The following is a 21,441-nucleotide window of genomic DNA, read 5'->3' as shown; positions in this document are numbered from 1 at the left end:
TTAATATGATATTGTTCGTTTTGGGTTCAAGTGGCAAAATCTGCACAAATTTTTTATTGGGCTCATTCCCAAAATGTCTCATACTAATTGGAGTTGGTCTTAACTTATATATTAAAAATTTATTTTCTAATCTTCAGATGTTGGATATTTTTTGTATCCTAACAAACTATGTACCATGATACTTTGGCTTCGCCTTCAGTGAAACTCAGGTACTTAGGCTTCAGTACCCTTTTATTTATGAAGTATTTTCGACCTAGGCTCTAATACCAATTGTTGGGCTTTCCAAAGCCAAGCCAACTCCCCTAATAGTATGATATTATCCGTTTTGGGCCCAAGTGGCAAAGCCCGCACGGATTTATCATTTAGCTCCTTCTCAAAAGGTCTCATACTAATTGGAGTTGGTATTGACTTATATATTAGAAATATATTTTCTAATTTTCAGATGTGAGACATTGTTTGTATCCCAACAATAACTATAGCTAGGAACGTGACATAATATAACATAACAATCTCAAACGATCACACTTGATCTCCAAATTTATCATGAACGGTGAATTGGTCGAACAAGAGCGGTCATCGATATGGATATATCGATTTATTTGGAAGAAATTTCGGAAAACTTGAGAGAAGCACTGTTGACGCAGTGACGCTCATCGGTCGCTGTGGGAAAACCTTCTCCTTTGACAACATGACCTAAATGTCCATCACATACCGCACACGTGATCTCCATTTTTCTCCCTCCTGCCTCGGGCTGCTATATATAATATACACATAAAACTTGTTTCGATAACAATCATTTTTTTACTAAAACAATTGTGAGTCACAAAAGGATATGTCAATTAGCGTTTGTTTAATGGCACCAGGGATAGCATCGAAGAAGGAAGGCCAGCCACAACCAGAGTCGAACTTAATTAGTGGTGGACTTATAAAGAGGAGTTGCACAGCCAGCACAACTATAGGTTCCGTCGTCGAACAGTTTGGTATACTCTCCTTTACCTCGACCTCTATAAATATATCAAAACCATTACAAAAGAAAAATCAGAAAGAACATCTAAGAGGAAGTGATCACATATGCATGGCATTTTGACATAAGTTTTAAATTTTTAGCTATCTTTATTAAGCCGGACACCTAATAGCATGTTATGGTGATTGTAATTGTTTTTGAGAAAGATGCAATGAAAATATAAATTAAGAAGTTATATGTGTAAATACTATTCTTACGCTGTGCCCTTTTCCCTGAGAACTCTAAACTGCTCAGGAGACAAAATTGCACGCCACTCTTGATCATTTTTTTTGGAAAGATCCAGTTGATGGAGCCACCAATGTTGCGGATGTTAGCATGATTACGATAGATAAATGCCTGGATAAGTGTCTATGAAGGCAACAGAGAGATGATCGTGTGAGTATATAGAACTGCATGAGGAGGGGTATGACTACGCTGTTTATGTAATAATGTTGGAGATATATTGTTTGAAGTTTTGTATTAAAGATTTGGTTTGATTGTGATTCAAATACTTATGATGAATGGGGGTATAAATAGGCATAGGACAAGAATATTTTTCAAACAGCTCAGGAGAAATTAAACAAATAATAATGTTTGCACAAAAAAAAAGAATAATAATAATTTTACGTATCAATTATGCAATAAATTTGAAAGTACAGCAATGAGAGTGGTGAGGTAGTGCTTCGTAGACTTGTTGACTCGTTTTGACGTATACTATATATAATTTCATTTGATCACGATGCGAATACACATTTTAAATTTTTTTTATTGTTTTCTCTTGGTCATGTCGTTTGGCTCATTAGATTATGTGGGTCGTTAAAATTTAATTAGAAGTCTTTCGTTAAACAGGTTAAAAATTAAGTTAAGAGCAAATGAAAAACAAATGTAGCTTAGTCATTGGCTGAATTGGTTGACAAAAACACGTCCCCTACCACAGTGAAGCTCAGACAAGTTGATGAGCAAAGCGTAATTACATTAAATTTAAATACTAGATACTCCATCTGTTTCTTACATGTCGTAAACGCTTTTGGTACGCCATATAATAAAACCTATAATGTCTACTATATAGGACAAATAAATAATATTTAGAGTTCTATAAGAAATCATCTATTATGAAGCGTTCGTAATCTTTATTCTAACCGATTCCAACACGTTTTCATATCTAAAAAACTGGAGATTTATAATTTTGAACTAAACCAGAGTTGCAAATTCATTTTATGATGGCCATTTTTGAGCATTTAAATGTGAAGAGGCACACTTATTTCATGCAGAAAATGAAACGATTGATAGAGATATTAGACACAAAATCGACCAGTGAATACATACATTCTTGAGTTTGGTGTGGGAATTTCCGGAAGTGGGTACGTAAAAGAAAAACCAAATTGCTTTTTACAAAATTAACTACTTCACCGTCTCTCATGGGAATTTACTTCAGGAACTTATATCACTATATCAGTACACAATATTTATTTGAAGTATGATGTTGAAAAATCCATATCATGGTTCATCAAATGTGTTAGTTTTCTATGCATGGAAAACGTGAAAAGCTATATACATATATGATCCAAACCCATTACTTTTGGGCTCCACCATTTTCTATCCATGATAATTTCACCTTATAAATTATTTTGCTCAGTATAGCAGTATAACTAATAAAATTATACAAAATATTGAAAGACATATATATATTTTGTTATACGTATCTAGGAAATTGTTTAAGTTGTTAATATTGTTCCAGATTGAGTGGAACCTCACCTCGATCCTCTCCTCTATTTGTGTAACTATTTTGGCTATATAAGCCTTGTACGTATAATGTAAACCGATGAGGAATTCCACAAGATTTCATGGTATCAGAGCATCTGGGACTTTGATCCTCTTTCATTTCTTTTCTCTCTCTCTCTTTTCTTTTATCTGTTTCTTTCTTTTCGCCATTAATGGCTGCTCCTAACAGCTCTAATGAACGCTGTTTTGGTGTTACAAACATCAAAAATCAAATGCATGTGCTCCTTGATGAAGATGAGCACAACTATGATGCCTGGCGTGAGCTTCTTCTCATACACTGCATGGCTTTCGACGTCTCCGGTCATTTGGATGGTTCTCTCCGTCCTGCCAATGCCAACGACGATGCTTGGTTGAAACGTGATGGTCTGGTGAAGCTTTGGCTTTACAGCACCATGGCGCCACCACTGTTTCGCTCCTCCTTCCAGACCGGTGGTACTGCTCGTGACGTCTGGAATCGTGTGGAGGCTCAATTCCGCAACAACAAAGATGCGAGAGCCATTCAACTCGACAACGAACTCCGCACAATGGAGATCGGCGACATGACTGTTCGTGACTATTGTCAGAAGATGAAATCAACGGCAGCTCTTCTAACCAATATTGGTACACAAGTCACCGACCGGACTCTCGTTATGTACATCATAAATGGTCTTAACGACAAGTTTGATAACATCATTAACGTTATCAAACACAAAGATCCTTTTCCTTCTTATGAGTCTGCCAAATCGATGCTTGAGTGGGAAGAGACCAGACTCAAGAAGAGTACTCGTATCACTGCTTCACACTCAGACACCTCCTCGTCCTGGACTGCACTCACTGCTACGACCACACCAGTGCAGAATCCACACTTCCGCAACCGCAACGGCGGTCACAGAGGAAATCGCAGAGGAGGAAGAGGCAACAACAGAGGAAACATAGGACATTCCTCCTACAATCGCAATCCCTGGAATGGACCACCGTTTTGGCCACCACCACCTCCGTACTGGATGCCTCAATACCCGCAGGGGCCACCAGCTCCGCGCTCATTTCCTGCTCCACCACAGCAGGCCAACCTCGTTGAATTTCCGTTGCAAGCTTACACCTCTAAAGCCATCGCCGATCCTTCTTTTACGGACTGGTACATGGATTTCGGCGCCACGGCACATCTAGCCGCACATGCAGGTACGCTCCACTCTACTTTTAAACATAACACCGGTCAATCTGTCATTGTGGGTAACAGTTCCTCCATCCCTGTCTCAGCCATAGGTTCATCTTCAATTCAAACAAACACCAAATCCCTATCTCTTAACAATGTCCTAGTCACTCCTAAAATTGTTAAGAATCTAATCTCTCTGTTCGTAAATTCACTAAAGACAATCGGTGTTCTGTTGATTTTGATCCTTTTGGTTTTACTGTTAAGGACCTTCAAACACGGACACCAATGCTCCGAAGTGATAGCTCCGGCGATCTCTACTCTCTTCCTTCCACAATCAATAAAACGCCGGTAGCTTCCACAACTCTTTTGGCTATAACCCCCGATCTATGGCACAAACGCTTAGGTGACACAAATAATGCTTCTCTTTCTTCTATTTTTCAATCGAATCCTATGTTATGTAATAAAGGGAAACTTTCATCTTCTTGCGAACCTTGTTTTTTGGGGAAATCAATAAAGCTTCCGTTTGTTGCTTCTGAAACTTTGGTTACTCAACCCTTTGACATAATCCATTCGGACATATGGACATCTCCCATCCCTAGAGTGAGTGGTCTTCGTTATTATGTGTTGTTTCTTGATCAATTCACTCACCATCTATGGGTTTATCCCCTTCGTCGTAAGAGTGACGTGTTTTCAAAGTTCCTTCATTTTTCAAATCTAGTTGAAAATCAATTTCACACTTCCATCAAAAATTTCCAGTGTGATAATGGGGGGGGGGGGGGAATATAACAACAAAGATTTTCACAACTATTTTAGCTCTAAAGGTATAAATTTCCGTTTTTCCTGTCCACACACTTCCCAGCAAAATGGCCGTTCAGAGAGGATGATTCGAACCATTAACAACACCGTTCGAACTCTCCTATTCCAAGCTCGACTCTCACCATCATTTTGGGTCGAAGCTCTACATACAGCGGCTCATATCCTCAACATCACACCATCAAAAGCCATTTCCAATCAAATTCCCTTCACTTTGCTTTATAACAAACGCCCAGCCTATGAGCATCTCAGAGTTTTTGGATGCTTATGTTTCCCGAACCTGAATCACTCTACTCTGCCTAAGTTGTCCCCACGCACAACCCCGTGTTTGTTCCTTGGCTACCCAACCCATCATAGAGGATAACGCTGTATGGATTTGAAAACCAATCGTATAATCATCTCGCGTCATTTTTTCTTTGACGAAGAGAAATTTCCCGCTGCAAACCTTTCTGCACCAAAAGAAACGTATTCTTTTCTAGACACAATTGAACCATCACCGCTCTTTAAATCCATCTTGCAAGCCCCATTCTCTTCACCACCGCAACTCCCACCATTTACAGCACCAACACGCCCTCCTCGTCTTGACCCAATCTTTCGTGTTCCTTCTACCATTCAAACTAGATCCAAATCTGGTATCACCAAACCCAGGCAGATGATATCACTTCTTGCCAAAACCAATGCTCTTCTTCACAAAACCAAATCCCCAATACCAAAAAGCCATCTCTCTGCTCTCTCAGACCCTAACTGGAATCCCGCAATGATAGATGAACATGGTGCTATGATTAAAACTAAGAGTTGGAACTTAGTTCCTTGTCCGCCTAATGTTAATATTGTTCGATCTATGTGGTTATTTAAACACAAGTACGATGAGAATGGTGTTTTGTCACGTCATAAAGCGAGATTGGTTGCTAATGGAAAGTCTCAACAAGAGGGTGTCGACTACACAGAAACATTTAGTCCGGTCATTAAGCCTGCTACAATTTGTGTGGTTCTTAATGTGGCTGTTGGTTTGGCATGGCCAATACATCAATTAGATGTTAAAAACGCGTTTTTACAAGGGGATCTAGAAGAGACTGTCTATATGCATCAACCACCGGGGTTTGTTGATCCTAACTATCCAAATCATGTTTGCAAATTGAACAAAGCAATCTATGGCCTTAAACAAGCTCTTAGAGCTTGGAATGCTCGATTTACGTCTTTCTTGAAACTCATGGGCTTTGTTCAAAGCAGAGCAGATCCGTCTTTGTTTATTTTCAGGAAAGGACGTGACTTCTCCTATCTGCTCTTATATGTCGATGACATCCTTCTCACAGCCTCAACAACAACATTACTGCAACGTGTCATTGCCAAGCTCAAATCAGAATTCCCGATGAGAGACATGGGCAAACTGCATCACTTTCTTGGCATAAAAGCAGAGTACAACAAAAGGGGTCTCTTTTTATCACAATCTGTTTATGCGCAGGACATACTTGCTAGAGCTGGAATGTCCGCCTGCAAACCTCTGGCCACTCTAGTGGACCTCAAGTCAAAACTCTCCATCGACGACGGTGACCCAGTCGCTGATCCAACATCTTATCGTCAACTTGTCGGAGCTCTCCAATATCTAACTTTGACAAGGCCAAATATCTCTTATGCAGTTCATCAGATTTGCCTCTATATGCACACTCCACGACAACCACATCTCGTTGCACTCAAACGTATTCTCCGATATCTAAAAGGGACAGTCAATTATGGAATACAGATGGTCCGAGGTCAAATAGATACACTTATAGCTTACTCCGATGCCGACTGGGCAGGCTGTCCAGACACCCGTCGTTCTACTTCCGGTTACTGTGTCTTTCTAGGTCTGAATCTTGTGTCTTGGTCTGCCAAACGACAGCCAACGCCGTCTCGTTCCAGTTTGGAGGCAGAGTACAAAGGCGTCGCCAACACTGTTGCCGAGCTCACTTGGATACATAATCTTATGCTAGAGCTCCACCGACCAATTCAACATGCCTCTGTCGTTTACTGTGATAATATCGGGTCCGTCTACCTCTCAACTAACCCAGTACGGCACCAACGAACAAAGCATGTAGAGCTCGACATACATTTCATCCGAGACAAGGTAGCTATCGGCGAGGTCAAGGTTCTGCACGTACCTACTTCACTCCAATATGCAGATATTTTCACAAAAGGCCTACTGAGTTCACTTCACAATGAATTTCACACCAGCCTCACCGTTCTTCCGACGATGTGACTGCGGGAGGGTGAAAGACATATATATATTTTGTTACACGTATCTAGGAAATTGTTTAAGTTGTTAATATTGTTCCAGATTGTGTGGAACCTCACCTCGATCCTCTCCTCTATTTGTGTAACTATTTTGGCTATATAAGCCTTGTACGTATTATGTAAACCGATGAGGAATTCTACAAGATTTCAAATATATGTTTTTCATGTTCTATATGTTAAATTTGATGTGCTCATCTTTTATCAAAAGAATACTTATGTAACACATCTTTTAAACGTTGAACTATATTTCGCTCGAGTAATTTTTTGGGTAGAAGAATAAAATCGTAAATGCAACTTCGAGTGAGAAACCACATTTTAAGTCATTTGGAATTAGCTAGGTATCCACTGCGATCTCCTTTCTGACCTTAATATCAATTCTGAGGTCATATCCCATATTTGCGTCTTGCGAGGTAGCTGAATTTGTGTGGCATACTGTCATGTATTCTTATTTTTGTGATATATACTGTCATATTTTCTCTTATCTTTTTAGTTCGCCTCTCCTTTATTAACTTACTAGTATTTATCCCGTCCTACGTACGGGCAAACACACACCTAATATAATTAGGAAATTGGTATTTGTTTTCTAAAGATAATTTCTGTTTTAGTAAACTAACTGGATTGGTTTTATAAAAGAAATGTTTTGAAAAAAATGATTTTGATACACCTAATGTAAATTGGTTGTGCAGCAAAACTTGTGACACGAAGGAGAGTAGTAGTAAATCGAGTAGCTTTTCATCCATATAGCACATTCATAACGTGATGTTTCAAACATTAAATATGTGCAGTAGATCGAAACTGTCTTAAATTAAAATTAAAAAAAAAAAAAAAACTTACTTAGTTGATGAATTACATCATTAACATAAACACAAAGCAAGCCTCCCTTCCGGCTTCCACAATGGATGTTTTCTTGTTTCAGAGACAAAACAGGGAAGTTTGAGTTCATTCACAACATAGTAATCTCTCTGCAACTGTTTCTTAAACAGTAGAGTGTGTTGGCTTTGCTTTCTGATCGATTAGACTATTGTGTGGACTTATGTAGTACATCTTTTCTAGTGGACTTGTGGTGTTGTCTTCACCCACTTCCATTTTCTAGCTCAGTTTTTTTGTAAAATATTTCTTTATGAAAGAAAGCTTATGTGATTTCATCTTATTGGACATATGACTTGTGATTTATACAATAAAATATTTTTTTAGATGGATAAATTAGTCCATTAAGTTAGAGAACAAATGTTCCACTTACGAACAATAAAGTATTAGATCAATATTAAATTAGTCCATTAATTATTACTATTGTTTTACTAATTACTAGACTAATTAGAATTGGATCCGTGCTAGAGCACGAATTAATATTTATTTTATTTATTTTGTAATTTTTATTTAAAATATTATATATATGATTGTTTTATTTGTTTTAATTTTTTTTCTCAAATACTATACCATAAAATCATATGTTGAATATAACTTATGAAAATATCATCTATTTTGTAAGATCTATTCTAGTAGATCTAGATTTTGACATGCGGTACACTGCAGTTTAAGTTATTTGATAAAAATATTAATTTCTGTTTGTTAATTTTATTTGATTTGTTTAGTTTTTAAAATTATATATTATATTTTGATTGTTAATTACACTATACCGCATATTAATTATTTTGTTACAATATTAATTAATCGATTTAATTAGATACATCTAACAATCTAATATTCATATTGTGTGATATTTTATCCATGTAGCACCGAATTAATGACATTTTAAGTTTCTATTAATATCTACTCAAACATGTCTAGCCATATAACTCGTTGTGTGATATTTTATTTCGTTTTACACCGTAGAAAAAACTTCATAAAAATCTAAATCTATTTTTAAAATTAAAATGTTTTAATAAAGTTTTTTTTTTTTAGAAATTGAACTACTTATAATATTTAAACTTCTTATAAAGTTTAAATATTATTAATATCTTGAACATTTTATAAAAAGATAAATGTTTTAATAATTGAAATATTAATAATATTTAAAATTTTAAAAAAGTTATACATTTGAATTTTTAAAGTTATTAAAAGTTGAAATTCTTTAAAATAAAGAACCATAATAAAATGCATAATTTTTTTAATTTCAATGCTTGATAAATCAAGGTTTCTGCTCATTCGTATTCAGAATCATTTTGGTCTCTTTTTTTATTAATATGATTTTGAATCTTTGCCTAGTTTTCTAAGGTGATGTAGGGCATTTTGTATATTTTTTTTATTCATCAGTTGAGCAATATATGTCTGTTTTAAAAAATTTAAATTACATCATATGCAAAATAAATAAATGTGAAAGAAGAATCACATATTTTTGTTTTAATTAGGTTGAGAGATTTCCTTATCTTTTAAATGTTAACTATAATTGATTTATATGTTACTATAATTAACTAAATCCATACTATCCTTACTTACCAAAAATCAGACTAACCCGTATATTATGATACACCTATGTCACAAGTTTATAAGCAAAAAATCATAAATATATCTATTATATAGTCTACAAAAAAATGTCATGTACTTCCGTTTTATTATATAGAGGATTTATCTATATAGTAATCCTTTTGTTTTTTTAGGCAACATATAATTAATCCTTTTGTAAGTGGAACATTTGTTCTGCTAGTGTATGACATGATACAATAGTACAACCTATTATTTATGGTATGATCTTTATTCATATATTATCTCGCTATATGATAATCTAATTATTATTTTTTTTTATCAACAGATGATAATCTATTATTTGACGTAAAAATAAAAACGTAATCTATTAATTATACATTATTTGACTATAAGATAATCTATGTTATTTATTTGTATAGTACATTTGTTATTTTCATTTATGAGATATCATATACTCCCTCCGGTTTTTTTTACTTGTCATTCTAGAGCTTTGCACACAAATTAAGAAAATAGATCAATGTTCTATTTTACCCCTTCTTTAATACATTTTTTGATTTTTTTATTAGTTAAACCATTAAAATAATTAGGATAAAATTGATATTTTTACCAAACATATGTATTGAAAACTTAAAATAACAAGTATTGGAAAACAAAATTTTTACTTTAGAGTGACAAATAAAAAAAAACCAGAGGGAGTAGTATATATGAGTATAATAGTAACTGGCATACTATAAATTTAATAACATGTGTTATGACATCTCATATATGTTGTATAATATTCCATTTGTAAAAAACAGTAAAGTAACAACATGTCACGAGTTGTGTTCGTCACCAGTGATCAGTTATGTAGCATAACATGTTATATTTTTGCAGCAAAAAAAAAAAATCATATTTTTTAACATATCATGGTATATCGTATATGAAAATGCTACAAACTGAACTGAAAAATCCCATTTTATGGAATTCTTGGATATTTCATTTATATGTGATAATGTGAATGATGTATAATATTTGACAATAATTTCAAAACTAAACTCAAAAATTAAATGATGTGAACTCTAAATTGATAGAATTTTGCCAACAAATATATACCAAGTTGTATATGCTACAAAACAAACTAAAATAATTATTTTCAAATAATTATAGGCAGCATGTTGTATATAAAAATATTTTTTATCACAAGATGGGATAATGGATGCTTACAGAGTAACACAATAATCTTTTTTGTTTAATATATAATTTATCGCCTAGAACATGCTATACGGAGCTTTTTTTTTTTTTGTTTTTTTGTTTTTTGAATCATCTGTTGTGGGGAATGGGATTGTTGATGCATGAGTCACGTGAACACATGAAAGTTCAATCATATAAATTTACCAAAAACTGCAATAATCTTCAGGCAAAAGTCCAATATTAATTTACCAAAAACTATAATAATGCTCCTACTTGACAGGTAGATACACCACGTGAAAAACTAAAACTGGCACCACACCCGTATAAATACCGTATGACTAATAACATGGCCCTTAATAATACAAACCAAATAATAAAAACCGTATGATTTTGATTAGTATATGAAAATAATGCAGAAACGAATTGTACAATCAGGATTTTACAAGTTTTTTTTTGTATTATTTTTGCTAGCTATCACATTTTGTTGAGTACAGATTTATTTCCGGTATTCTCACACTTTGTAAAATTATTGTCTATAATAATGTTCATCAATTTCATAGTTGAGTTATAGTACTACTTTTATATTTAATAACTAATACAACTTTTTCAGTAAAAGAAAACAATATAACTTTATCATTAGTTTCCATGTATTTCCACTAATTAATTAATCAATCACTATGTATTTCACACACACTTGACAAAAAAATAGTAACAAAATTATTAGCAACTTGCAAAGTAGAACCAAACTAATCTATTAAAAATTATATCTTCTTAAAAAAAAGAATTATTTCAAAAAAAATTTGTACCATGTATTTATATTGTAGATTAAATCAATTACAAGATAAGGATTCTTTTTAGTGGGATTTGTAACTTTTGTTATTTTTTTCTTAAATCTAAAATCATAATTTTAAACATGGGTTTATTTGGTTCAAACTTTTTTTAAGGTATAGCTTTTTTTATTAAGTAGTACTATGTATTTTATGAAAAATTTTATTGGCAGAATAAAATCTTAGAGAAAAACATAAGAGTGATCTTAAATGAACGAAATTAAATGTGCCCCTAAGCTAGTTGCAGTAATTATTTTTATTGATATGCGCATCATTGCACTGTATCTTACAGCAAATTCTTGGTTGTTGCTCCAGGGTTGTCATGTACATTCTAAATAATGTATTCCTTTTTTTTTTTGGGAAGAACAAAAATTATAATTAGCAAAAAAAAAATATATTTGTGAATGGGAAAATTCCCAAAAAAAATGCCAACTATTAATATTTGCCAGAAAAAAAAACATGAACTTTTTTCATTCCCAGAAAAATACGTAGACTATTTTTTAGTTGATAAAAAATACACGAACTACTATTTTTTCCAATTTATCCTCGTCTCCATTACGAACGTTAACGACATTGTGACGACGTTAATATTTTTAAAAGAAATTCCAGAAAAAAACACAAACTATTTATTGTTGCCAGAAAAATACATGAACTTTTTTTTCTTTACCTAAAAAATACGTAATATTCCATTTCTTATTTTTCCATTAACAATGTTAAAAATCATAACTCATAATTTTTTCTGCTCTCTTGAACTTCATACAAGTTTTCACTACTATTTAGGATAACTAAATTCAAGAACAAAAATACAAAACTAGATTAATCGATTTCCAAATTTCTCAATTAGTGTTGTTTTTGGATTTATACCGACTTTACAAATTTTGAAACTTCATAAACACTTAAACTCTAAAACTTCATGAGATCTCCACCTTTGTAGACCTTTGTATACCTTTCATAAAATATTTATCTCATTAGTTTAGTACTTATAGCCGGTGTAATTCATCAAATGGCCTGATGTAGGCAAACTTGATCAAGATCGTAGATTATAGCCATTTTGTGGGACATCAACTCCTGCAACCTAACTAGATTCATTATTTTTTAATGCAAAAACAATAGTCATTGAGAAATTTGGAAATCGATTAATCTAATTGCATATTTTTGTTCTTGAATTTAATTATTCTAAATAGTAGTGAAAACTTGTATGAAGTTCAAGAGAGCAGAGAAAATTATGAGTTATGATCTATAGCATTGTTAATAGAAAATTATGTATGTTTCAGGCAAATAAAAAAAAGTTCATGTATTTTTTTGGCAAAATTAAATAGTTTGCGTTTTTTCTGGAATGTTTTTCAAAAATAGTAACACCGTCATAATGTCGTTAACGGTCGTAACGGAGACGAGGAGAAAATGGAAAAAAATAATAGTTTGTGTATTTTTCATCAACTAAAAAATAGTCTGCGTATTTTTCTGGCAACTAAAAAAATTCATGTTTTTTTTGGCAAATATTAAATAGTTGGTGTTTTTTTTGGGAATTTTCCCATTTGTGAATTCATTGCTTTAAAATCCAATATTTTGTTTTCCCCGAATCAAAATACAATAGAGTGTACAATATATATATATATATATATATATATATATATATATATCTTCCATATCATTTAAAATAATCTTTAGACAGACATATAACATATTAAAAATAAACCTTTTATAATTAATCTTTTCTTAACCTTATATGATTAGTCTAAACTTTAAACTAAACCCTTTTATGCTATCAATGCACCTAAATAAATCTTGCGTAAATTTTCAAAAAAATAAAAAATAAGAGAGAAAGAAATCTTAGGTACAGTAGAACCTCTATAAATTAATACTCTTTAAACTAGTACTCGCTATAAATTAATAATTTTTTCTAGTCTCGAGTTGGGCCAGTGTAAAAAATGACACAATTCGATAAAATAATAAGATAATACTTTTTTTTGAAATCCTATGTAAAAATATAGTCCCATCAATATCATAAATTAATAATGATATAAACTATATATATATATATATAAGAAAATTTAGTGAAATATGGCTCTATTGTTGTTTGCCTATTATTGAATTTGCATTCTTGTTGGAGCTTTTCTATAATCTTTCTCATTTGCATCAAAAACTTTTTGTGTTGTTTTCTCAAATTGTATCCAAAAATTGTAGAGCGTATTACATGCGATAGTTGCTTCTTTACGTGTAATTGGTTATAAAGATACCGTAATATCTTCTTTGACTTCAACATAAGAATAGTAACAACAGTTTCTTCTAATCTATGAACTTTTAAACATTTATCATTTTCACTTTGATAATCCAGTAAACTATTGACATCAATCATATTACGATAGCCAAAATTATAAATTAAAAAATATAAAAGTGTGAATTATAACAAAAATATCTTATTTTTAATTAAAAATATTCAAAACTATGAAAATGAAAATCTCTTCATAAATTAATAAAATATTAATTTATCGATAAATTAATAATTATTAATTTATCGATAAATTGAAACTTCTATAAATTAATAAAATATCGTGTCCCGACCTTATTAATTTATAGAGGTTTTACTGTATGTAGGCTTGTCATATACTGTATCACAATATGGAAGTTAGCTACTTGTATCCAAATTATATACATATAATATTTTTAGCGACCATGTAAAGTATATTATCAGATTTTCCATACAAAAAAAAGTATATATATTGTTTATTTCAAACATTTTTTAAATATGATTAACGAGATAATTATTTGTTTGACACAAAAATATTAAATGCGCCTCAAAACAATATTTTCGTTGTTCGTATATTGCATATAAGATAATGACATGTAGTGTATAGTAAAAAAAGTTCTATAAAAATTGTGGTTTTGACAAAATAAATTAAGTAATTATATTTTCTGCAAAAATCACATATTCAGATTCTTGACACAAAATTATTGAATCACGTTTTAGTAACAAGTTTTGGAATTGATTTTCTTAACAAAAAAATTACATAGTTATGTATTTGATAAGAATATGGAATCAACTTTTTTAATCAAAAATTATTTAATTAAAATTTTGAAAGCAAATAATTGAAAATAATATCACTAATATTCTGCTTAGTATTTTTTTAATCAATTTTAAATTGTGTTATCATTAAAATTTATAGTATAATCTCATCATTTTTGAACATTGTTACCATTTCAAAACCGCATTGTCTTCAACCCATAACATACTCATATTACTTCCAAATAATGGCATGCTATTTGCTAATATCACATGTGGGAAATTGTCTTTTATTTTCAGTTTAACCAACATTGACTCAAAAACATACAACTATATACTGTAATATTACCTAACTAACCTTTTTTTAAATTAGGTAAATATGATTTTTTTTCAAAATACAATCATTTGGATTGGATGACACGCAAGAATTTCAGAAAAAGTAACATGCTATTTATCTCAAACGACATTATTTTATTCATGTACTGAACATTTTTGCTATGTAGAGAATCTAATATGCAATTTGGTCGTATAATTTTATAAGATAATAGCAATACCGTGATTATGATCAACGTAACAAAATGTATTAAAACAAACTTTGTGGTTACAACTTTTGCCACTTGATCATTTAGTTCAAATATTACAATGTCAGTCTTTATTTACCAATTAAAATTGAGAAAAGGGTAAAAGAAGTATATTTAATTTGTACGTAAGTGTTAATCCACCATTCTGATAAGGTAGATAGGTCATGACGATCGAAAGGCATTATATATATTTTTTTTTTGTTTATTTCCTTATGAGAAATGCTTCTAAAAGGTCTTTGCGAGTGTGCAATAGCCATATTGTATAGTTGTAATATTATTTACAGAGTGCATGTGAGTTTCAAAATTGAATGTTTATTTATATATCATCAGTTGTCAGTGGATGATTACCAAGACACCAAATTAAAAAAAATTAAAGACCTTAAAATAAAGAATCAAATTGACTAAGCAGATCTTGGCTGACCCTCATCAATCGTCAATTCGTCATAGAACCCAATAAATTTTAAAGAAGTAATATATTCATTTCAGTCTACATGCATAAAGAGTTGTAAATCAGACGAGGTGGCTGATCGCCAATAAAAGGAAAAGAAAAAAACGTGCGAGAATTGATTGTCAAAAGAAATACTATACATCTACAAGTCTACTCTCTCGTTGTCTCCAATAATTCACAAAAAATAATTGGTAAAATTAAAACTACGAAATCATATTACTCTTTCAGAAATGGAACTTTCGTTTTTCGAAATTATTGAAACTGACCCATATATTATTATCAAGTTGAAGTAAAGTCTTATTACATTCTTGTTTGGAAATGGTTTCGTATAAATTGCTCCGACACAAGAACATCATTTGCATGTGACATGTATCGCCGTTTGGTGTTACCAAATTGAAATTAATATGTCAGTGTCAGATTCTATTTGCATTTAATTAGTAAAGTAGAATTCTATTTTGGGGGGGGGTCAATTTTACCAAAATGGAAATGGTACTATTTCAAACCGGACGAATTTTTTGCTCTCATGATCAACTATATTAAAATGTCAGAAAAAAGTCTACAAACAAATCAACAAATCTTTTGTTCTCGTAAAAATTGATATTTTGGGATATTTTTTTTATCCCACAAAGATTGATGTTTTGTAAACTTTTAGAAGTAATCATTGAAAATATTTAAAATTTTGAATTGTTATTGGTTTAAAATTAAATAATATCTCTTTAGTCAAAGAAAAAAATATATTTAAACTCAATAATCATTGTTTTCTTAAAATGTGTAAAAGTTTCTAAACATTAATCTTTATGAAACAGATAAAGTATATAAAACTTTGCTATCATGATCTAATAGTCTTTTTCTATAGGTCTGGTGTTGATCATTGGTACATGATTTTTTTTTTTTTTTTTTTTTTTTTTTTTTTTTTTTTACAACAAGTAACTTTTTATTAACTTTACCAGCCTGGGTAAAATCTATAAACAAAGAGTCTAGAAACTTTATTCAACGACCTTTCTTGCTATAGCCGTCGAAACAAAACACTAGTTTTACCGACGAAAGACGAAACACAGTAAGAGAGAGGCATAGAAGCACCACACAACACAACCCTATGGTTTTTACATGTTTTTGACTGATCATATTTATTACAGGTTTGGATTCTCCGGTGTGAACTTGAGAGATATACTGTTCACACAGTGTCGCTCATCCGTAGGTGTAGGGAAACCTTCTCCTTTAAAAACATGACCGAGATGTCCTCCACAAGCTGCACATGTAATCTCAACTCGACTCCCATCTGGATCGGGCTGAGCAAAAAAATGTAAAAGATGTTTTTTTAGCAGCTAGTTTCCAATGATAATGATCTTATTGATAGAGAATCTTACAGTTCGGGTTATGGCTCCGGGGAGTCCGTCAAAGAAAGCTGGCCAGCCACAACCAGAGTTGAATTTGGTGGTAGATTTGTAGAGAGGAGTTCCACATCCTGCACAGCAATAGATGCCGTCTTCGAATAGTTTGTTGTATTCTCCTGTTCCTGGATATCTATATTAACATGCGTTGCGTTACCATTAGAAAACTGTTATTGCTTAACTTTACTTCAATCGATATAATACTCATAGTCATCGATGCTTAACCCACAAATAAACTCTATTTGCTTCTTTCTATCAGAGTTAAAAGAACAAATTAAGATCCACGACTAAGGAACATAGTCATGTCACACAGAGAAATATCTCGTAAGAAAATACTAAAAATAGAGTTCATAGCAACTGCGACAGCCAAGTGGAACATCATCAACAGAAATCTAATGCCGGACAAAAAATGCCACAACTTGGGAAAAATCTGTTTCAATTCTTAAAATCTTTTTGAGGTGGTAGTAATTTCTATTCCACAAACGCTTACTAAACTCAATAGTCATCAACTACATTCCCAATGATTCAACTGTTATCGCAAAAAATCTACTTCAATAGATATAATACTCATCGATGCTTAAACCACAGGCACACAGAAACTAACTTCTAATCAAACTCCATTCTGCTTCTTGCTATGAAAGTGAAAAGAACCAAGAAAGACCAAAGTAAGACATACGACTAAGGGAACATTGTCATGCCACACAAAGCAATCCCTCCTGAGACAGCCAAGCAGAACATCATCAACAGAAATCTGTATGTATGGAGTCTTGAATCTTTCAGGTACTAGTAAATTTTATTCCAGAAACGCTTACTAAACTCAATAGTCATTACAATACTATATAGCAACATACTTGTGTGCACATCATGATTCAATGTCAGGACAATACTTTCTAAAGACAAGACTCTGACATGTAAACATCTTGGAACTAGTTCTTCTAGCTACAGTTCATTGAGCATACATTGATAATCTAAATTCTAGATAACCAATCTGAAACCAACACATGTAAGAACATTACACTATCCTGAATCCAAAAATACTCTCTTAAAAGTTTTCCCAAATTTGAGAAACAAAAACACTTACTCAGTGCCTTTCTGCCTGAGAATCCGAAATTGTTCAGGGGAGAGAATCGCACGCCACTCGTCCTCTGGCTTATTGACAGATCCTGGAGGAGAAGAAGAAGCCATCGCCACAATACGACCACCGTGGAAGCCTCGTCGACGGAGCGAAGAGAAAGCTAATCGGATGGTGGTGGTTCTGAGAGAGGAGGGTGAGGGAGATTTAACGAAGGCTGATTTAATGGTGGAAACGAAGGTGAGAGACGTGGCTGAAGATAGACGCCCAGGTCCTGCTGCTATGACGTTCAACGCCATTGTTAAGCTTTGTTTCCTTTTCTTCTGTTTTGTGGATTTTTTCTTTTTCTATGTTTTTTTTTTCGGTTGTCACTAAGAGTCTAAGACTATTAATTTGGGCCTCATTATAAGGCCTTTTAGCCCAATCTGGCGATTAGTACCTTGTCCGTCCTTTAGTGCACCCGGTGTTCAACTTCAACCCCAACCTCCTAATAAGTGGTGGGACTGACACACTTAAGTATGGCACATCACATGAGAGGTGAGTAGTGAGACCTGACAAAAGATAAATCAGAAGTTTAATAGATTCACATGGAAAAAAAGTAGATCAACTAACGGCTGGTAAGGTAAAGTTAAGAGAAGAAGAGTCGTATTTAAAACATGAGCATGCAAATTTTGACCCTCAATGACTAGAAAAGGAATCCTTTTTTTTTTTATTTCTTTTTTTCCTCTTATATGATTGTCAACTCCGTTCACATTCCTCTTTTTTTCCAACCTTACGCAATTGTGCAGACCGATCAATTAGACGGATCTAACCCAACAAAACGAAAAATTGGATCGAGATTAGAACCAAAAGTAGTAAGTGGGATTTGCTTGAATTTTTTTTTTTGGGTTTCACCGGTTTTGTTCGGTCATAGATTTCGTATCAATTTTTTTTATTTTGTGACGAATGAGCCAAGTTTAAGGTTCAGAATATTTTCTCTAATTTTTTTTTTCCTTTTTTCTTGGAATTTTTGTTAGTGTACCCGAAAGTGAAAGCTAACAACGAAGCTGTTAATTACAAGCAGAGGGGTTCTTGTCTGAACTCGAACTATCTCCAGTCTCGTGTGTCTGGTAATTTCTCTCTGTTTTTTTTTTTTTTTTTTTTCTCTTTGAAGTTTGACTCTATTAGATTAAGAGCTGGATCTTTAGGGTTGACTAGGTTATATGCTTAGGAAAATTGACTTGGTTTTTTTTTATGAAGATCATTTCCATGTTTGGAACAGTGGAAGATATGATTTTTTTTGTGCTTGTTACCAATTCAATCAAATGTAAATATTCAGAAGAGAATCTGTATTTATATTGTATGTTTTCTCATTTTGACAGAGAAAGATCAAGAAGATGATTTGCAGATATATGTGGCTAAGATTCCAAAGATTTACATACCAAGTGTCCTCATCTCTGTATCTGAATCCACAGAACTGAATAATAAGCCTATCAGAGGAGCTGACATTGAAGTTAAACACAAACCTAAAGCCAGTCCGATCCTACGCCCACGCGCTGTTGTATCAAGTCCCGGTATGGTATTCTAGAGCTGCTCCCCCATCTTTATTGTCACATTTGAAATGTAAATTATGACTCTTTTCTTTTCGGATTCTCTTCTTTAGATAATGATGCAATGATCGGCAACATAAACAAGATTGAAGAAAGAAAAGCGAAGAAAGTTTTAAAGAGTGATGATCATATCAAGAGCAGAGCTTCTCAGCGTAAGAATGTTAGTACTACTACCAATGTGAAGATTTCTCATCGTATAGTCGCTAAGCAATCGGGAGTCAGTTCAAAGGGATCACAAATGATCTAACTTTTCTATATTGATGCCTCGCAAGATGGAACTATGTATATACAAACTTCGATTTATCAATGGTATACTACTTGTTCAAATTATACGTTTTGAAAACGTGATTCCGCTAGGTTTTTACCATTCTCGACAGTTATTTCCACGTTTTGTAATAGTGGTTATATTATATACGATGCTCATGTTAACTGAAAACATATGACAAGTCTACAAATTTTTGTCTTTAGTGATTACAAATATTCATAATATAAAGAAGAAGGATTCTCGTAACAGCAAACCCTATTACTGCGTCAGCTCAGCCTCCACAGTACAGCTTCATCACACTGCTTGTTTTGTTTCCTCCAAACGTGTCAACATTGTAAATGCAAAGGATGGCTTCATCAAAGGCGAAGAAGGGACTTCACGAGATCTTTCGCCATGTGATGAGAAACCATCAGAATACTTTAGAAAAAACTGTAAACGCAACTATGTCAATAGGTGAATCTTCAAAAACAGTATCATCGTCGAGTGTAATGCCGCAGATTCTCTCATCGCTTAAGTTTTCCAACGTTGATTCGTCCAACACTGGTCAAGGTACCTCTTTATGTCTCTCTCTCTGCTAGTGGAATTTATCCATGTCACTTAGGATCGAATCAAGTCTGCTTCAGGTGTCTTTTTTTTTTTTTTTTTTTTTTTTTATCATTATTCTTTTTCACACTCTAAAAATGTTATGATTGCTCCAGGTAAACTTAGTGGTAGTAACCATCTTCGAACAATACGGGAGTCACGTTGTAAGGTGCAAACAGATCATTACCAGAGAAAAGGGTCATATGCTATGAAGAAGCTTCTGAGAAGATCTGATCAGAAGTTTTGCGGTGAGACTATGTTTGGTTGGTGGCCTATAATGGGAAAAGAAGTTGGTGTAAATAAATACAGCACACTGATTCAAATTTGCAGACAACGCGCGAGGAGAAGCAATGATGTAGAGTCTGCTCTTGGTCACATTGGGAAGGCTATTGAGTACCTTAAAGAAATGAGAGGATTCACTATAGAGAAAAGAACTTATGAGCCTTTTCTTAAGTTATTAGTAGATAAAGGAATGGTAGAGGAATTCCAAATTTCCAAGGATGTTATTAGAGATGCAAATCCTTATGCTTCTTGGGAAAATTGGCTACTATGAAATGCTTCTTTGGATCCAAGTCGACGACGAAGAGAAGATCCACGAAATTTGCAGTACAATTGGCGAGAGTAAGACTAGTTCATCAATTCTACAAGGTGAGCAGTAAGTTAAGTTTATTGTTATAGCCAGTTGCAAATCTTGTGTTTCATCTGCAGTACTCTTAAAGCAACCTTTTGGCCGAACAGAAAACTACCTGGTTGCACTCTTTGAGAAAGAGAGAAAAGAAAATCTTCGGAGACTGTTTGAGATTATCGACATTACCAAAGTTTCATCACCACACTTACTGACGAAGATATCTGGATATCTTGGAAGCTCGCTATTGGAGTCTATTGCAATCAAGTTCTTTAGGGAACTAAGAAAGTGTGGTAAAGGTGATTGTAAATTAACCTTATAGACTTCTGACTCATTATATAGTAGCATGTTAAATACCCTGCAATCATTTCTTAGCATGGTAACATGGTTTCATTAACATTTACAGATGGAGGAGAGACAGTGTCAAGTTTTATATTTAGCTATGCAACCTGCATCCCAAATTTA

The 21,441-nt window shown here is 33.0% G+C and overlaps 3 protein-coding genes across 5 annotated transcripts; 1 reads left to right on the top strand and 2 right to left on the bottom strand.

Moving 5' to 3' along the window:
• Positions 1-392: 392 nt before the first annotated feature.
• Positions 393-1,369, bottom strand: LOC104722864 (peptide methionine sulfoxide reductase B9). The gene is given in 4 exon segments (XM_019232254.2): positions 393-912; positions 914-1,004; positions 1,222-1,286; positions 1,288-1,369. Coding segments are annotated over 4 exon segments (318 nt in total). The 5' UTR covers positions 1,342-1,369; the 3' UTR covers positions 393-804.
• A 15,138-nt stretch (positions 1,370-16,507) lies between these two features.
• On the bottom strand, positions 16,508-18,342 carry LOC104722863 (peptide methionine sulfoxide reductase B2, chloroplastic). Of its 2 annotated transcripts, none has more exons than XM_010441113.3 (3): positions 17,925-18,342; positions 16,820-16,976; positions 16,508-16,741 (listed from the first exon to the last, which is right to left on the bottom strand). In XM_010441113.3, exons 1-3 carry the CDS (start codon positions 18,212-18,214, stop codon positions 16,583-16,585), a joined length of 606 nt encoding a protein of 201 aa, XP_010439415.1. In that variant the 5' UTR covers positions 18,215-18,342; the 3' UTR covers positions 16,508-16,582. The 2 variants fall into 2 exon arrangements, with proteins under 2 accessions (XP_010439415.1, XP_010439416.1); XM_010441114.2 differs by having other exon boundaries at positions 16,508-16,731; positions 17,925-18,262.
• Positions 18,343-18,434: 92 nt separating this feature from the next.
• On the top strand, positions 18,435-19,940 carry LOC104722859 (uncharacterized). Of its 2 annotated transcripts, none has more exons than XM_087473399.1 (5): positions 18,435-18,532; positions 18,704-18,769; positions 18,932-19,024; positions 19,277-19,468; positions 19,558-19,940. In XM_087473399.1, coding segments are annotated over exons 2-5 (480 nt in total). In that variant the 5' UTR covers positions 18,435-18,532; positions 18,704-18,768; the 3' UTR covers positions 19,752-19,940. The 2 variants fall into 2 exon arrangements, with proteins under 2 accessions (XP_087329525.1, XP_019087798.1); XM_019232253.2 differs by having other exon boundaries at positions 18,437-18,537.
• The last annotated feature ends 1,501 nt before the right edge of the window (positions 19,941-21,441 follow it).

The sequence above is a fragment of the Camelina sativa genome, chromosome 11, assembly GCF_030686135.1.
Source record: "Camelina sativa cultivar CO46 ecotype springtype chromosome 11, ASM3068613v1".
NCBI classification, from domain to species: domain Eukaryota; kingdom Viridiplantae; phylum Streptophyta; class Magnoliopsida; order Brassicales; family Brassicaceae; genus Camelina; species Camelina sativa.
This window is presented reverse-complemented; position numbering and strand designations above follow the sequence as displayed.